Source organism: Coturnix japonica, chromosome 2 (genome assembly GCF_054131305.1).
Source record: "Coturnix japonica strain WE chromosome 2, WE-NBRP24, whole genome shotgun sequence".
NCBI classification, from domain to species: Eukaryota; Metazoa; Chordata; class Aves; order Galliformes; family Phasianidae; genus Coturnix; species Coturnix japonica.
Window position 1 is genome coordinate 43,870,605 of NC_140664.1, and position 17,024 is coordinate 43,887,628.

The following is a 17,024-nucleotide window of genomic DNA, read 5'->3' on the forward strand; positions in this document are numbered from 1 at the left end:
TGACGACAGCGGGCGGGCGGATTTGAACTCAAGAGGAAGGATTCGGCGCCGTTAACGTTAACGGGTGGTGGTTCCCTTCGGACAGTCGGTGAGGTGTCTGCAGGCGCAGCTGGTAAGCAGACTCACAGGTAGCGGCCGAGAAAGGGTCTGATGGGTGGTCTGATGGGTGCTTGGCTTTCGCCAGTGCTGCCTTCCTCTTTACTGATTGCTCTGCTTCTTCTGTCAACACGATTGTTGACCTGGTGTAAAGCTTCACTTGTATTTTCTCCCCTCTCCCTTAGAAAGTCATCTTGTGTTTCCTGGAGAAGAGGAGGCTCAGGGGAGACCTTATTGCTCTCTATGACTTCCTGAAGGGAGGTTGTAGTGAGCTGGGGGTTGGCAATTTCTCTCGTGTAATCGGTGATAGAACTAGAGGGAATGGTTTTAAGCTGCACCAGGGGAGATTCAGGCTGGACATTAGGAAGTATTACTTCTCGGAAAGGGTAGTCAGGCATTGGAATGCACTGCCCAGGGAGGTGGTGGAGTCACCGACCATGGGAGTGTTCAAGAAATGTTTGGATGTTGTGTTGATGAATATGATTTAGCCGGGAAGTATTGGTGATGGTTGGACTTGATGATCTAGGTCTTTTCCAACCTTGATAATTCTGTGATTCTGTAAAACACAAATAACCTCATAGCCTGGATTTCTTAACCCCCTTCAGACCCTGATTTACAGCTCGGTCACAATGAAGCGAAGCTCAACTACTGGGGGTAGCGGTTGGCAGTCTACGATGGTGCTGAGGGTGCAGGACAACAACAAGATGGGTCTTCAAACGCCTCAAATGTAAGTGGTGTTGGTCACGTTGATAACAACATGTGCATAAACTTCATCTCAGTGGTTTTACTGCTCTGAGTAGCACCTGAAAAAGATGGGAGTAGTGAGCAGAAACCCCCCTGCAGCCAAAGATTAATGTACAAGTGCACACGTTCTGCACGAAAAATAAGAATAATTAAAAAAATAATAATAATAATAACCCAAAAATTCTTGCTTCCAGTTGACTAAATATGACTTTAAAACTCTGTACTTCTCACGCTATAAAGTTTTTTTTCTTGCATACTTGCTATGTGGTTGGGGGGTGGCTGGGTACTTTGTGTATAAAATGTGCTCTTATAAAACTTACAGAAGTAGCTTTATTAGTGGACAAATAGTGCATTAAAATCAGCTGATGCTTCTAAGATACTGCTGTGCTGAATGTGGTTAGACTTTAATTAATGTGTTCTTACTTATGTAAGCAAAAGATGAAATGATAGGAATAGTCATTTGAATCCTTCTCCCTCTCCCTCAGGAAGGACAGAGGAACGTTTGGAAAGCTGAGCATGAGCAAAACTACGTCAGCAACATCAGAAAGAAAAGTCAGCTTTTTTGGGAAGAGGTATTGATAGATTCAGATCAATGTGCTGTAAATTAAAGCAATCTTGTATCATTTTACAGTTTTATTTCCATGCTATGTTTTCATTATAGGGAATAATGGGTCTGAGGCCCACAGGCATTCAGGTCTAACTTCCTACACTCTGGTCACTAAATAAGAATGTTGTGGAACAGGACCTGCTTAAATAGCTGTTCTTCTTCTTGGGAATGCAAGAGGAGAAACATGGGCTGCAACACTTAAGAGCTGCCCAAGATATTGGCCTGTTTAAGAAAGAATAATCTCCCTCAATACAGACCTGTATTTTTTCATGAGCAGATATTGATAAAGCTTTCCTACAGTGCTGGTCTGACTTCCTACCTTTATTTTGTCTTCAACTCAGAGAATAAAAAATCCAAAAAGACAAAAAATACTAGGTTAAGATTAAATTAAATAGTAATCTTGCAAAATTGGAATCATATCAAGGTTATTCTCTGCCATAGTTTCTTTTTCACTTAAGATTAAAACCTTATGAAATCTTATCATCTTCATGGCTTTATGTGTTCTGTTGTCTGCAGGTAGCTTCTTTCATTGCATTCCACTGTTGCAGAGTTCTGTATTCCTGCTAAATGTTTCTTGAATATTCAAATTTTTAGTTTCAATCACTTACATTGTTTATTCACCTTTGGCTTATCTTCCTTTTTTTCTGCACTGTAAAACAATTTCAATAAAGTGAAGAAAGTATTCACCCATGGTGTAGTACTCCCTCTGTTATATGTTATATGCATCATAACTTCTATGGCCGAATATTGTTGTTTAATCTTTCTACTTAGAGGTTAGCCTTCAGTTACTCCTTTGCATGACATATGCAGAAGAAGCATAAAACCAGCAGCTGTAAGGATTTGTATATAACCAAGGACTATGCATTTGTGTAATGTCAAAACATATTTAATTTTTGTTCCTAGAGCAAGTGGGGCTGGAGGTTCACGGAACAGTCAGTATGGTGTGTTTGGTACAGAAAAGATCAAGGATCCCAGGCCTCTTCATGACAAGACCTTCATCCAACAATGTATCAAGCAGCTTTGTGAGGTAACTCATTAACTCATTTTATAAAAATTTTTATTAGGTATTAAAAGTGCTAATAAAAATATTTGGTTTTTAATGGTTTTAACTATAGATTCTGTTGACTAGCAACGCCACTTAAAATGTATATTTCTCTTTCTCAGTTTCTTGTTGAGAATGGTTACGCCCATAATGTCACCATAAAATCGCTGCAGTCTCCATCTGTAAAAGACTTCGTAAAAATCTTCACTTTTATCTATGGATTTCTCTGCCCTTCTTATGAACTGCCTGACTCGAAATTTGAAGAGGAAATTCCCCGCGTTTTCAAAGAGCTTGGGTAAGATCCTTGTTAATGTATTGTACTGAACAGTTGCAGTAAAGCCCGAAATTACAAACCTAAGGTTCTATATAAAAACTAGGGAGAATGGGCAGACTTAATTATTCAGATTTGACTGAAGCTTTGATATTCTGATTATTTTGCTTTGCTTTTGTTTAAGTTTACTCATTTCCAGACTTGATTATACATTTTTGTTTGAACTTGCCGAACTATAGACTCTTGGAAGCTTGCTTTGCAACTTAATCTCTGATTATTTTCATTAGACTTTGAAAGGCCACTTTACTAAATGAAAGTTGCAGGTTTTTTTTTTTTTATCTTAACTTGTTAGCTTATGACTGCCCCTTCTGACTCATTCTATTTAAATCCAAGCACTGAAAAGAATTTCAGATTGTTGCCTTCTGTTCATTTAAAGTCATTATTCTTCTATAACTTCTTTCACTTCACATTTAAAGCAGGAAGCAGAAACAATAATGATTGCTGAGGTAAAAGAAAATACCACTAAGTAATGAGTGTTTTAGATCTAATTTTATTTAGCGCTGTAAGCATTTGGAATCATCAGTGCTCCAACGCTTTCCAAGAAAGAAAAGAACACAACCTATTAGTTGTGTACTTTTAGTCTCATAGAAAAGTGAACAGTATTCTGCTTCTGTTGATTTGAGCCCATGATGGTGTCAGAGCATGAGGGTTCCTTACGTGTGTGTGTGTGTGTGTGTGTGTGTGTGTGTGTTCACTTCTCAGTATTTTGATAAGATTCTGTTTAAACCTACAACGTATGAAACTGCTGACCTCACTGAAATATTAAAAAGGAACTTGCTCTTCAGAGGCTTTACTCTGTTGCACTGAGACTGCAATCCTTGACAAAAAACATATACTTTCAGAACTGACTTTAAGAAATCTTTTGAAGTAAAAATATCCCTATTTTGACTATCATTTTAAAAAAAATCCTATGGTTGAGTGGTTCATGAGCAGTAGATCTGTTGTTATGTCTGTGGATTCTTTGTTATTAAAATAACGTGGTACAACTGCCAGACTAAAGATGCAATAACATATGCACTTCTGTTTCTTGGTTCGTAGCAGACTGACAATATACCTTTAGTTAGGAGTATCAATATTTCTTCTAAACATGGTTCATATATAATTCTATGTAGTTATTCTAAATCTTGCCTATTCTATAACTGCATGACTCTAAGCTGATTGTCAACTGCTTTTTCTGTTTTCAATGTGCATTTGACCCAAGGAGAAGGAAATTTGTTCTATAAGAACAGGACTTCTGCAGCTCAGTTTCTGTTGTCATGTTAAAAATCTGTCACAGTTGACCATCTAGTGGAGTAAGCATCCATTGGGCTATTACTGCCTCCTTTGTGTTTGCTGACTTTTCTGTGAGGTCTCTGTATCGTAATGAATCACCTCATGCTCAGAGAGTACCCTCTTCTTTTCCCTAATACTGCATGTAGATCATGTAGATCATTTAGAAGAAAGACAAATCTGACCTGAAGTGACTTAACAAGACCCAAAGTGAGGTAGAAAGTTGAGTAGGAAAGGACTAAGGAAGTACATCAAGTAGTAATTCACATTATTTTGTAAGAGGCCTTAATTGTTCCTAATCTTTGCACATGCAAAAAGAAAAATGCCAGTTTCCTGAATTACAGAATGGGAAACTCAATGATAATGGAATAAAGTCCTGTGGTATGAGAACTCTCCTTTTCTCCTCTTAACATACAGCTTAAAGTGCAGTTGAATTTGTTCTTCCTTGTGTGACTTGATCTCAATGTAAAAATTGGCTCATTTTGCACATTTAAAAATATGTTTTCTCTTGTAGGTACCCTTTTCCATTGTCAAAAAGCTCCATGTACACAGTGGGAGCACCACACACCTGGCCTCAGATTGTGGCAGCTTTGATTTGGTTAACTGACTGTTTCAAGGTAGGATCTGAGTTCTTTCAACCAAATATTTCCACCTTTCAAGCTGGAACTTTAGTTACAGATGTCTTTGTAGTGTCTTTAAAGTTCCCTTTATTTTATATGTGAAAGAAAAGGTAGGCATTCTTACTTGCCCCTTGGGAGCTAGCTCTTACTATTAGTAAATTTAAATTCAGTTTTTAGCATTATAATATGACTTTAATTTCTTTTTTACTGGATAAATTTGCACTGGATAAATTTCTGTAAGAGGAAATGCTGAGCATTGCAGTTGACACACTAGAGGGATGGGATGCCATTCAGGCAGATATAGACAGGTTTGAGAGTTGGGCCTATGCCAAACTCATGAAGTTCAGCAAGGCCAAGTGCAAGATCCTGCACCTGGGTTGGGGCAATGCCAAGCACGGGTACAGGATGGGTGGAGAATGGCTTGTGAGCAGTCCTGAGGAGGATTTGGAAGTGTCAGTTGATAAAAGATTCAACATGAGCTGGCAACATGCGCTTTCAGCCCAGAAAGCCAACTGTATTCTGGGCTGAGAATCTTGACCAGCAGGACTAATGGAGGTTTTCATGCATGTTCTATGTACGTACACTATGCCCTATGCCTTTCAGTTGTATTCTGCCATGAGGGAAAATCCGTCTTCATTTGATGATGGACAGAACTGGGGAGGAGAAACGGATGATGGAATTGTACACAACAAGGTACTATGGAAAAGTGAATATTATCAGAACTGTTCAACTGAATTTTGCCATATGCTGTAACAAAACAATCTAAATATGATAGAACGAATTGAACTGGGCTTTATTTGTGTATTCTGTTCAGTTAGGTATTTATAGAGTTCTCTAGAAAACATAGCATTGTATAAAAAGCTTTATCAACTGCTTTCCTGAGCAGACATCTGACCAGTTAAGACTGAGTATTAAACTCAAATGCCACCTTCTCCTAGTTGCTATTATTCTGTTCTCCTTTGTGGAGAAAGGGCTCTTTATGCTGTTTATTGTCTTAGTCAGATCTCAGATACGTCTCCAATCTAGTACTTGAGTCTTCTATAGTTAACAACAGTACAGCGTAAAGATTGTAAATAAATTATATATGTGATTCCCATTGATATTTATTCATTTTTAAATTGTTGTTAATATTTAAATTTATTAAATATATCTCAAGCACTTAAAAATCCAGCACCTTGCTTGCTTTTTGTTTTTATTATCGATTACAGGTACTATTTGAGTTTTACTCTGTCTCAACTCACAGCTGACATTTTGGAAGGGACTTTATTCTGCCAGTATCAGTATCCCAGAAAAATGTATAAAAATATTTTATTAGTTATATAAATTCTAGATACCTTCTTCTGCCCGGATATAATCTTCAGACATTCTGTGTTTAATGAAATTTAAAGAAAAAAATAATAATAATAATGAAAATTAAGTTGATTCTTAGAAAAAGAAGTGCTATCAAACCATAGATACTTTTTGTGTCAGCTGTTTAATTCCATTAGTTGAGTATATTTAGACAAGCTATTTACAACTCTTTGAGTCTTCATGTTATCTGTTGAAACTGTTCTCAGCTTTTCTTGGACTACGCCATAAAGTGCTATGAGCACTTCATGAAAGGGGGAGATACTTACGAAGAATTGGATGCAGAAGTGCAGTCAAAATTAAGTAAGTTTTTGTGTTTTAATGAAGTATTTGATTTTGGAATTTGATTATTTTCTCCTAGCATTAGGTTTGCTCAATTTTCAAGTAAAAGTGATCTGAGCAAGGGAATGTGGAATTCCCAAGTACCTCAGTTGTACTGACTTAATTCTCTTTTTATGCATTTTTTAATGGTACAGACAGACGGGTTGTGCTCTGCTGTCAGATGTATATATGTAACTGTATTGTTTTTAATCATTTTGTAATAGAAAAGCAGTGTGCAGTTCCTCAGGTGCAAATACCATCTGCACAAATGTTCTTGTTTCTGTCTGACAAAGTATTTTAAAAAGAAATTGTAACAGACTGTTCATCTGAAGGGTCAGAAAGTTCAGCTACTGTTCAAGTTGGGTATTAGGAAAGGTCTCTTCTAAGAAAGAGCAGTGAGGCAGGGACACAGGCTGATCAGGGGGAGGTGGTGCAGTCACCATCCCTGGAGGTGATCGAGAAACACGGTGATGTGGTACTGAGGGACACAGTTAGTGGGCATGGTGGTGACAGGTTGATGGTTGGACTAGATGACTGTAGTGTATTTTTTCCCAGCCTTTATAATTCTAAGAAAAGCTATGAAAGCAATAAAAGCCCCAAACTCTGTTCTGAGGATTTCTGTATATGCTTCAGCATGCACCTGTGTTTAGCTTCAGTGAGCTGGAAAATATTTGACGTTTCATCACTTGTGGAAACGTAAGCAGCATAGGAGAACAAGGAGGGAAAAATAATTCTCATTTTCAAAGCTCTCCTATGAAAAGCAGGCTAAGGACACACTTGTTATGAGCAGGATCTATTAACTGGAAAGAAGACATATATTATGAGACAGTTACCAGATATTTGTAGGAAAATAATTATTTATTGTTTGGAAAAGATTGAGGGAAGTAAGCAAATCTCAAGTTGCAAGAAAGCTTGTGATGAAGAAAGGAGTATACAAATAGACAAGTTTTGAGGCTTAAACAGAGGAAACTTGTCTAACAACAACTGTCCTGTTGTGTGGGTCTTATGAGACTTTGGAATCTAACATTACAGGGATGATTTTTTTTATGTGATACCAGAACTGTTTGTTTTGTCCTGTTTTTTTGCCTATTTATTTTAAGCTTTTAGGTATATTTTTTGTTTGTTTGTTTTCAGTTTAAAATAATAGGTTTGATAACAGGTATTCCAATGCTGATGGTAAGGCAATTACTCAGGTATTCTGAATAAGTGGTGACAGACAGATGTGGAGTTTGATTTTTAATCCTATTCTTTCTTCTTTCCCACGCTAGAGGTTTTATTTAATGTAGATGAATTCAAAACAGAAGGCTTAGCAGCAGAAAACAAAAGACTTCTTGAAGAAATTGCAAGACTAGAAAAAGAAAGGGAAAGCGAGCCGGTTAGTAAACTGTGTGTGTCCTTGTGTGTATGAGGAATCTGAATTTTCAGTTGTTGAACTTTGTTGTGATTTGATAATGAGATGCTGGTGATACTTGGACAATATTTTTTCATTTCTTTAATACTTTACAATGTTCTAATTAGACTTGGTTATTACAGACTCTATACTGTTGTAGTAGAATGCTGCCCCTGGGCAGCCTGGTCTAGTATTAAATGGGAGGTTGATGGCCCTGCCTGTGGCAGGGGGGTTGGAGATCCCTGATCCCTGAGGTCCCTTCCAACCTGGGCCATTCTGTGATTTTTACTGTGAAGTCACTACTTGTTTAGTATTGTGCAGATATTTTTCAGATAATAAGATTTTTAATTGACTGAAATGTTAATAAAATGAGACAGCTTATCTGAACTTCAGTACTATCTTTTCCAAAGATGTCAGTATGAGAACCTTTCAGTGGATGAGAGCACAGGATTCAGTGGTAGCAAACAATAAAAATATATTTTTGGGGAAGCATTTTGTTTCAGAAAGTGGCTTCTGTTTATAATACAGCATGGGACAAAAATAGCACTGTAGGTGTGCAGCTGGCAAACTGAGGCTTCTGTCTACTGTTCAAAATTTGAACACTGTCCTCACCCTTTTTTTTTTTTAATCTGCCTTTTGTGCATTATACTTAAACAGTGAATTACCTGCATTAAGAACATTTTATTCAGTGCCTAATGCAAATCAAAAGTTTGAAATACTGAAATACAAGAATTAAGCTACAAACCATGTTTTCAGCCTCTTTTGCTATTCTAAAGACTAACTTGTGTCAACTGTTACAGAGGAACTATGAACTTGGATTACTTTCTTTTTCTTTTGTATATTTACATTATTGATGTTGACTGTAACCTATCACCTTGTTTGGAAAGGAGGATGATTATTTTAGATTATTGCTGCAGTGACTGTTCTTTGCATTCATTTACTAGGATCGTTTAGTATCGCTACGAAAGCTGAGATCATCTTTTCAATCAGATGTTCAGAAATTCCAGTCTTATTTGACTAATCTGGAATCTCACACAGCCATCCTTGATCAGAAGATAAGAGTTGTTAATGAAGAAATCGAGGCAGCAGGTAAGGTGGCCTTGGTCATAAATATTTAGTGAAGGCAGAAATAGGTTTTAAAAAATAGTTTTTAATTCTCAGCTTCAGGATTGACGTTGTGTATGATGGTGCTACGAATAAACCTTCCAAGATTAATTGCTAGTTGAGATAATTTTTTGCAGATAACTGCTTATGTTCTAGAGAATTTAAATTTACTCGTTAAAAAAATACTTGGAGGTGAGCTTTAACTGCACTGTCTGATATTTTTGCATTCTTTCTTGCAAATGTTTTGTGAACATAGAGATGGAAGTAGAAGCAATGAAGCAGGAGAATGCACGGCTCCAGCACATCTTTGATAACCAGAAGTACTCAGTTGCGGATATTGAGAGAATAAATCACGAGAGAAATGAATTGCAGCAAACCATTAATAAGCTAACTAAGGAACTCGAAGCAGAAGAACATCAACTGTGGAATGAAGAGCTAAAATATGCTAGAAATAAAGAGGCGGTATGTGAAAACCCTACCACACTGAGAGATGGCTATTAGTATTCATGATGTGACTTTAAGCTTGGGACTTGAAAAAATTAGTAATAGCTCTAATTGATTTAACAACAACATAGGTGTATCTCAATAGGCTAAAATGTCAAGAACAGCTAGAATATGCACCACTGTAAGCTCTGACTCCTAAAGCACTGAGATCTTCAATGACGTTAGACTGAAATAGATGGGTTGGAGCTTTAGAGCAAAGAAGTAATGCAAAACTAGCGCTTTGAGTTAATATATGCATGTGTTTAGGGACAGATTGGTACCTTACATTGGTACCTACAAGAACAGTTTAAGAACCACTGATGTAGAATGTAGAGATGTAGCCCTGTAGATGGTGGGATTTAAAAGCTGCTGCTCTGCTAGATATTTGAATAAACAAACACACGTTTCTTTCTGTCTTTTTTTGCTTAGTAGAGTTGTGCTTTCTCCTGCACTTGGTATTAAATGCTTAATACAATACAAATATGAAGCACACATCAAGCAATATTTTTCTAGTTATATTTATGTGTAGATAGTTCTTGTGTGAGAAAATAGAGCATTTAATAAGCTATGTCTAGAGCTACATTCATTTGTCATTGAAATATGTGCCTGTGTGATACTTCCTGCCAAAACCAATGGGGGAAGGCACTTCAGCATAACAATTAATTATTGTTTTAGCAATTTGTATTCTTCTAAGCATGTTTTTCCTCCACTGTCAATTAATCCTCAAAACACTGATGCAGGAAATAATACAGCAGTAGGGAAAACCACCGGAGTTGGTGGTTTTTTTGCCATTTAGACCATTTAGTCTTACCCATCTACTTTGAGAAATCTAGCAGAGTAAGCTCTGAAACAATCAGAAAGCATCATGTACTGTGGAACATACAGAGCAACTCAGAAACCTATTTAAAGTACTATATGAATACTTTTTGCAAACCTTTCCAGTTGTAATTTTTTTCCATGATTGTTGCTCTTTTTATTTCTGAGCAGATTGAAACACAGCTGGCAGAGTATCATAAACTGGCTCGAAAGCTGAAATTAATTCCAATAAGTGCTGAGAATTCTAAAGGGCACGACTTTGAGATTCACTTTAATCCTGAGGTGGGACCAAATTGCCTTGTCAAATACAGAACTCAGATTAAGGTAAGTAGAATCAATGCTGAGTGTCTATTGCCACTCACAATAAAGTTTTAGTGTTTTTTGGGAATGTTGGGAAGGTCTCTCTTAAACTCTGAATTAAACATCATTGAGAACTTCTGTGATTGTCATAATTACATTGTGTAGTACAGGAAGAAAAATTGGTATTGGCGGCTACAGCAGCCTAAATTAACAAGCATAGAAGGAGGAAAGTTTAAGTTGACAAATTGCATTAACTACATTTTTCTTCAATGTTTATAACAGGCTCCTCTTATGGAGATTGTAAACCAAACTGAGGAAGAAATTAGGAAAGTTACTCAACGGAAAATGAGTTTGGAGGACACTTTGGAACAGGTATGTTTTTTGGTTAAAGGAGGTTAGTATTAAGATTCTATAATGTTATGGACTCATCTGACCTTTTTACGCAGACTATTTGTGTGGGTTTTCTGGAGGGGGAAGTTGTGAGAAGATTGTTTTAATTGTGTTGGAACTTAAAAGCTTTTGTGTGAATTACTGTCTCATTCTGTTGGATGAAATAATGTATATTCCCTGCACTGAAGATTATGCAGTTACATATATTTGATGATAAACATTGGGAAGATTTATTAAATAAGTTGTCTATTACAATCAGTGGATTACCACTGATAAGAAGCAATTGGGGTAATTTTGGTAATACTGGGTTTAGAATGGATTTGAAGAATTTCATGTCATATATCATGCTGACATACACATTTCCATGTAAATAGCTTACAGCACACAAAAAAAGTAAAACCAGATGAAAAAAAAAAAATCCTACAATCTGTTATCAGCAAATGTTTAATGTATTTAAATGTACTAATGTTTAATTTTTGTGCAAAGCTTAATACAGAGATTCCCAAGAACCCTTGCTTATATTGAAAGCTATGGATTACTCTTTCAGAATATATGAAGTCCCCAGGACTTTTTTTTTCTCATTTATAAATAAGTCAGTATGCTTTGGTTGAAATTAAACCCGAAGTCTGAAGTACTGAAAGTATATTAGTACTTTTCTAAACCATCACAGTTGCTTCTTCCCTCCTCAGAGGGAGGAAGAAGATAACACAGACAAGAAAACTCATGAATTGAGATATGTGGAGTTTAATAGATCATGGAAAATGGAAAGACAAAGCACAGAAAACCACTCACTACCCCCTCATCGGCAGACCAATGCACTGCCAGTTTCTGAACAGCTGCTACCTTGGAAGCTTAAAAACAATAAAATTGTTCTTCTCCTACCTCAGTTTTTCTTACAAAGCATTGAAGTGTGTGTGTATATTTATCTATCTATATATATGTATACATATCTATACAATATACTGTATAGAATACTCTTTTGGCTAGTCATGGGCAGCTGGTCATGGCTGTGTGCCTTCCCAAACCTATGTCTACCCCCTACAAAGCAAAACACCATACAGCCTGCTGTGATGAAAGCTAATGTCACCAGACCCAGATTAACAAAGTGTTTCAGGACTACTATGTGTTGTCTGTGATGGCATGGATTTACAGGTACGAATTCCTTCTGAATCATATCTTGTCACATTTTCATTTCAGGTGAATGCAATGGTAGCGGAGAAGAAAAGCAGTGTGAAAACACTGAAAGAAGAAGCAGAAAAGCTGGATGATCTTTACCATCAGAAGCTAAAGGTAGAACTCTTCTATAGGTTAATAACAGTTTACTGTAGATAATATTCTTCTTAACCATTGTATTTATATGCAGGAATTTGTTTTGCTTGAAGTTGCTTGAAACTTTGCCCTCAGCTCTTGCAGAAAACAGAATGTTTATTATTCTTTTCAGAAGTATTTCAGTGCTATCTTAAGAGTCAGCTTCTACTTTCTCTTAACATAATCCAGCATCATTCTTTCTCAGAGCCTGCAAATCATAAACTACTACAGCCCGTAATAAATGTAGCCATGTCCATCTCCTGATCTCAGGATGTCTCAATGCATGTGTTTTAAACAGATTCTACAGTATCTGCCATGTTTATGCATTGTATACAAAAGAAATACAGTTTGCAGTATACCTATTACCATGTTGAAAAACTGAGGAAAACATTATTTAACCAGTAGCACATAAAATACATCATTGATGTAAAGTTGTTTTATTTTTCTTCCTCCAGAAAGTTCTTCCATTCAGCAGTTACACTGCTTAGGTGGACTGATTTAATGTGATCTGTTAGGCGATATTTTGTTTTCTCTCCTGGCGTTTACAGGAAGCAGAAGAAGAGGAGCAAAAATGTGCAAATGAGCTGGAATTGTTAGAGAAGCATAAACAATTACTTGAGAGCGGCGTCAATGATGGTCTCAGTGAAGCCACAAATGAACTGCATGATATTCAGAGACAGTAAGACCCATAATTTCTGTTTGTGTAGATTTATTTGGGGGCAGAGTGTGATCATTGCATAAAGACACTTTCTCAAGTCCTAATATAAAGTTCTTTGAGTGCATATACATTCTGTACATTATTTTCACAAATTCACAGTTAAAGTGTTTATTTTCAACACTTAGTTTAGTGAGACTGTTTGTCTATTGTATCAGCTCTCCTGTCCTTTCATGTACTTTTTTTTCTCCATATGATGAAGCCAGGCTGTTTTCAGTGGTGCCCAGTGCCAGAACAAGAGGCAACAGGCACAAGCTGTAACAGAGAATGTATTTTATTCTGAGTACCACAAAGCATTTGTTTGCTGTCTGCATGATGGAGTACTGGCACACATTGTGCAGAGAAGTTGTGCCCAATGAAATACCTGCAACTTGAGTTGGCATAGCACTGCACTGCACCCTCCCTGTGTCCTGGTTTCAGCCTAGGCAGTGCCACACCAAACATAACACAATAATGTTTGGTTGTTTGCTGAACAATGGGAGTATGCCTGGGGCCAGACCAGGCTGTTTGGCAGGGCAGAACCTCCACCATGATGACTCACACAGGGCAGAGGCAGCTGCATTACAAGATCTGCTAGGTCACATGTGGGCTTCAGGTTGGGCATGTCTGGTCTAAGATACAGGCAAGTCAGCACGATGTGGTCCTCTTTCTTCTACAGATGTATAAAAAACACATTAAACAAATCTAACCTTTTTACATTAATAATGACAGGGAAAATTATGGCTAAAGATAACAATATCTGTAACTTGATAAAGAAATTGTTGTAGATGTCAGGAAGTTTAGAATTATAGGCTTGACTTTCAGAATGTCTTTTCTTTTTAGATACCAAATTGTTATGCAAACAACAACAGAAGAGAGCAGAAAAGCAGGTGATAACTTGAATCGTCTCTTTGAAGTGATTACCACTCAAGTAGTATCTATAGAGGTAAGATGAAGTTCAATACCCAAAATTAAATCTTTGTAGAGATACCTACAATTGCAATTAAGGACACAGATGTGAGAATTGTCCCTGTCCAGTAAAGTTTCTGTTAGATCTGTTGACCATAATTAACTATGTTGAAGTAGTAGGCTGGTCATGGCTGGTGTGCCACAGGGGTCAGTTCTTGGCACCAGTGCTCTGTCTTTATTAATGACATAAGTGATATTGATTATAGAGTAGACTCCCAACAAGTCTGGTAGTCACACTAAGCTCAGTGGTTCAGCCAATACAATAGTTAGTAGGAAAGGTTGTGATCCAGAGGGATCTGGACAGGCTTGGGGAGTAGACCTGTGGGAACCTAATGAGATTCCTCAAGGCCATGTGAAAGATACTGCATTTGATTCGGCGCCATACCAGATATGTCTACAGACCTGAGAGAACTCATTGTGAGCATCCCTGTGGAAAAAAGCCTTGATTGTTATTAATCCCAAGGACAAGGTCTTGTGCACCTCATGGTGTGCACTAGGCCTTGGGTGGGTGGAGGGGCAAGTAGTGCACCATCACAGCAATCCCTGGAGGCATTCAAGGCCATATTGGATGGTGTGCTGGGCAGCCTGATCCAGTGGGTAGCAACCCTGTGCAAGGCAGAGGGTTGGAACTGGTGATCTTTAAGGTCCCTTCCAGACTAATGTGTTCCATAACTATGGCTGCTGTACCGAGTTTGTTAGTTTCTAGTACATTTGCTGACAAAACACTTGGTATAAATAAACAGGTGATTTAAAAGTTACTAGTAAATTCCTTCATCTGCTGTCTACATTCAGATGAGTGCTTAACAGAAATCACACAACCCACACAATTGCTGCTCTGTATGCTTTAGCAGAAATGGTGTAATAGTGACCACAACAGCTCTAATAAGCTCTCTTTAACTCTTGCAGAAATATCTTGATGAACAGAATTCGAAAATTGATAGAGAATATGAAGAATTCATGTCTGAAGATCTTCTGTCAACCTTGACCGGAATTCTAGAGAGTTATAAAAAGAAGGCAGAAAGCATAAAATTACCAAAAAGCTGAAGATGAGAATTCTGTGCTTCTGAAGCTCCATTGTGGTGTCTATTAGAAGGATGGTTACTTTCCGCTTTTAGCGGCTAACTTGGTTTTAATGAAATGATAATGAACTTCTTTTGTCTTACTGGCACAAATATAGCAAAGGATTAAAATGTTTCTAACTAAAAAAAAACACAAAAGCTTTGCTTACTTTTCCTACTGCCAAAATATTTCTAAAAATTACAATTTCAGTGACAAGGCAACTGAGGAACAACTTGATTTCTCTTTTTCTTTATAAAGAATTACCTGTGCTCTTCTAAGAACATTCAGAAAGATGAGTATTGTCAGCCTGTTAACAGTGGAATTAGAGATGGGACCACAAGTGTCAGTATAGTCTGTGCATTCTTTAATATTTACATGTATTTAACACAAGTCATGATTGTGTGTACTTCCATAGGCCTTCAGTTTATCACCAAGGTCAAATGTAAATGTCTTCCAGTCTCCCTGCTTTTTATCTATGAAATTGCCCAGAGACGCCTCCAGTGTGTAAGATCTTTTTTATTCTTCTTTTAGCAAAGTCTGTTTAGAAAGCTTGGTAGCAGTTATGCAGTCATCTTGTAAATAATGCAGAAAATGAAAGATAGTTTGAAAACAGAGTTCCACCTCTAAATGCTTATAGTACCAGATGGAAACTTACTGTACTTCTTATGTATGCTTATTAAATGAGCTTTAAGTATGACAGTGTGACTCCTGACAATGCAGTTAATTACTTGGAGGTGTAACTAGTCTTGTGTGTATTGACATGGTCTAAAAACGGCTGCACTCTTCTGCTAGATCAGTAAAGCAGACCATACTGGAGTTTTCTTCCTTAGGAAGGTAAAGTTGGTGTATGGGGAGTTCCAGCCTAAATATGTTAAAGAAGATGTATCCCCATCTCTTGAACATATATTTGCCTTTCTTGTTCAATGCTGCATTGTAAGCAGAGGCACTGTCTGCTTGTCTACTCCGTTACATTCCTTTGTGTTCCCTTAAAAAAGAAGTCACCTTATGTAGTTTTGAATACAGCTTTTGAATACAGTTATGTAATTTTGAATACAGCTCAGCGATAAATGTCAGTGACTCAAGTATACAACAAAGGAACTCCGCTGTCTTCAGAAATGTTTACGGGCTAATAGCTAATTAAAATTGCTCCTCAATTCTCTCATTAAACAAAGTATTTGAATGCAACACAGATCCCTTGGATACGAATCAAAAGTGAAGTTTAAACTCTCCAAACGCAAACTGCCAGTAAAAAACAAATTGTGTGTAATTTATGGCTCTTTTTGCAGAGCGTACACAAAACTCTGTTGTCCTTGTTGAAGAACCTGGCTCAGGTCTGACGTGTTTTGATGTCGTTGAAATGCTAAACAATTGTGTTCCTTTAAAATAATTGCCTGTTTAGGGACTACAGTCTTCCTTGGCTTCCTGATACTTGTTTGTCCCTACTTCTTTTAACTGACTGTTCCTGTGTCTCTTAGTATCCGCAGCCTCTTTGCATGTGGAGTGGTCAGTTGACTTAGTAAACACAATTTCAAAGGACTAATGCTAACCCAGTAGTAAGGGGTTAAAGAATCAAGGTCAGAACAACCCTCCTTTGTATTCTGGATTGTGGTTTTTAAATAGAATGTGGTTACTGCTTGGATTGGTGTTTTGTTTTAATTTGGTTGGATTTTTTCAACCAGTCTTAATCAAAATGTACCACTGGCACCTGCGTATTTCAGTAGTATGAGTAGTTTGTAATTCTGGGGGGTGCTGGTAGAGGTGCAGTTCTTTCATCTATTCCTAATGTATCTTTTGTATAGCTTGTTTAATATGTTTTAATGTTATGTATTTCTAAACTCAATAAAATGACTTAAGCGTGTTTATTTGAATCGTGGAGTCTTCATGGGCAGAAACATGTCATGAAAAACAATAGAGATCTGAATCTCCTAGAGAAACTAGGTAGGTTCCTGATTCTCTTCACATCACTACCAGGAATTGGGTAGTGCTTCAGAGTGCTTAAATGTTGTAACAGCCTGATGAGGCACAAGAACTTAGCATCACACTTTTAGAGCACAACAAAAGAGACAGACCAAATATTGTATTTTTATTCTCTGCTCTGGGGAGCGTGCCCTTATAATACTGGAAACCTCAGTGT

The 17,024-nt window shown here is 37.2% G+C and overlaps 1 protein-coding gene across 2 annotated transcripts; it reads left to right on the top strand.

Moving 5' to 3' along the window:
* Positions 1–24: 24 nt before the first annotated feature.
* On the top strand, positions 25–16,758 carry NDC80 (NDC80 kinetochore complex component). 2 transcript variants are annotated; one of them, XM_015855366.3, is made up of 17 exons: positions 25–128; positions 702–823; positions 1,326–1,412; positions 2,351–2,474; positions 2,612–2,784; positions 4,604–4,706; positions 5,313–5,402; positions 6,266–6,359; positions 7,646–7,752; positions 8,712–8,856; positions 9,128–9,333; positions 10,342–10,494; positions 10,753–10,842; positions 12,058–12,150; positions 12,717–12,847; positions 13,706–13,808; positions 14,738–16,758. In XM_015855366.3, exons 2-17 carry the CDS (start codon positions 726–728, stop codon positions 14,873–14,875), a joined length of 1,935 nt encoding a protein of 644 aa, XP_015710852.1. In that variant the 5' UTR covers positions 25–128; positions 702–725; the 3' UTR covers positions 14,876–16,758. The 2 variants fall into 2 exon arrangements, with proteins under 2 accessions (XP_015710852.1, XP_015710851.1); XM_015855365.3 differs by having other exon boundaries at positions 25–112.
* The last annotated feature ends 266 nt before the right edge of the window (positions 16,759–17,024 follow it).

What these genes read in the sequence shown, in the direction of transcription:
- NDC80 (XM_015855366.3), top strand. Translation starts at nt 726, where the DNA reads ATGAAGCGAAGCTCAACTACTGGGGGTAGCGGTTGGCAGTCTACGATG. An exon ending in TGGAGGACACTTTGGAACAG is followed by an intron (nt 10,843 to 12,057) that starts GTATGTTTTTTG and finishes TTTTCATTTCAG; the next exon opens with GTGAATGCAATGGTAGCGGA. An exon ending in TTTACCATCAGAAGCTAAAG is followed by an intron (nt 12,151 to 12,716) that starts GTAGAACTCTTC and finishes TGGCGTTTACAG; the next exon opens with GAAGCAGAAGAAGAGGAGCA.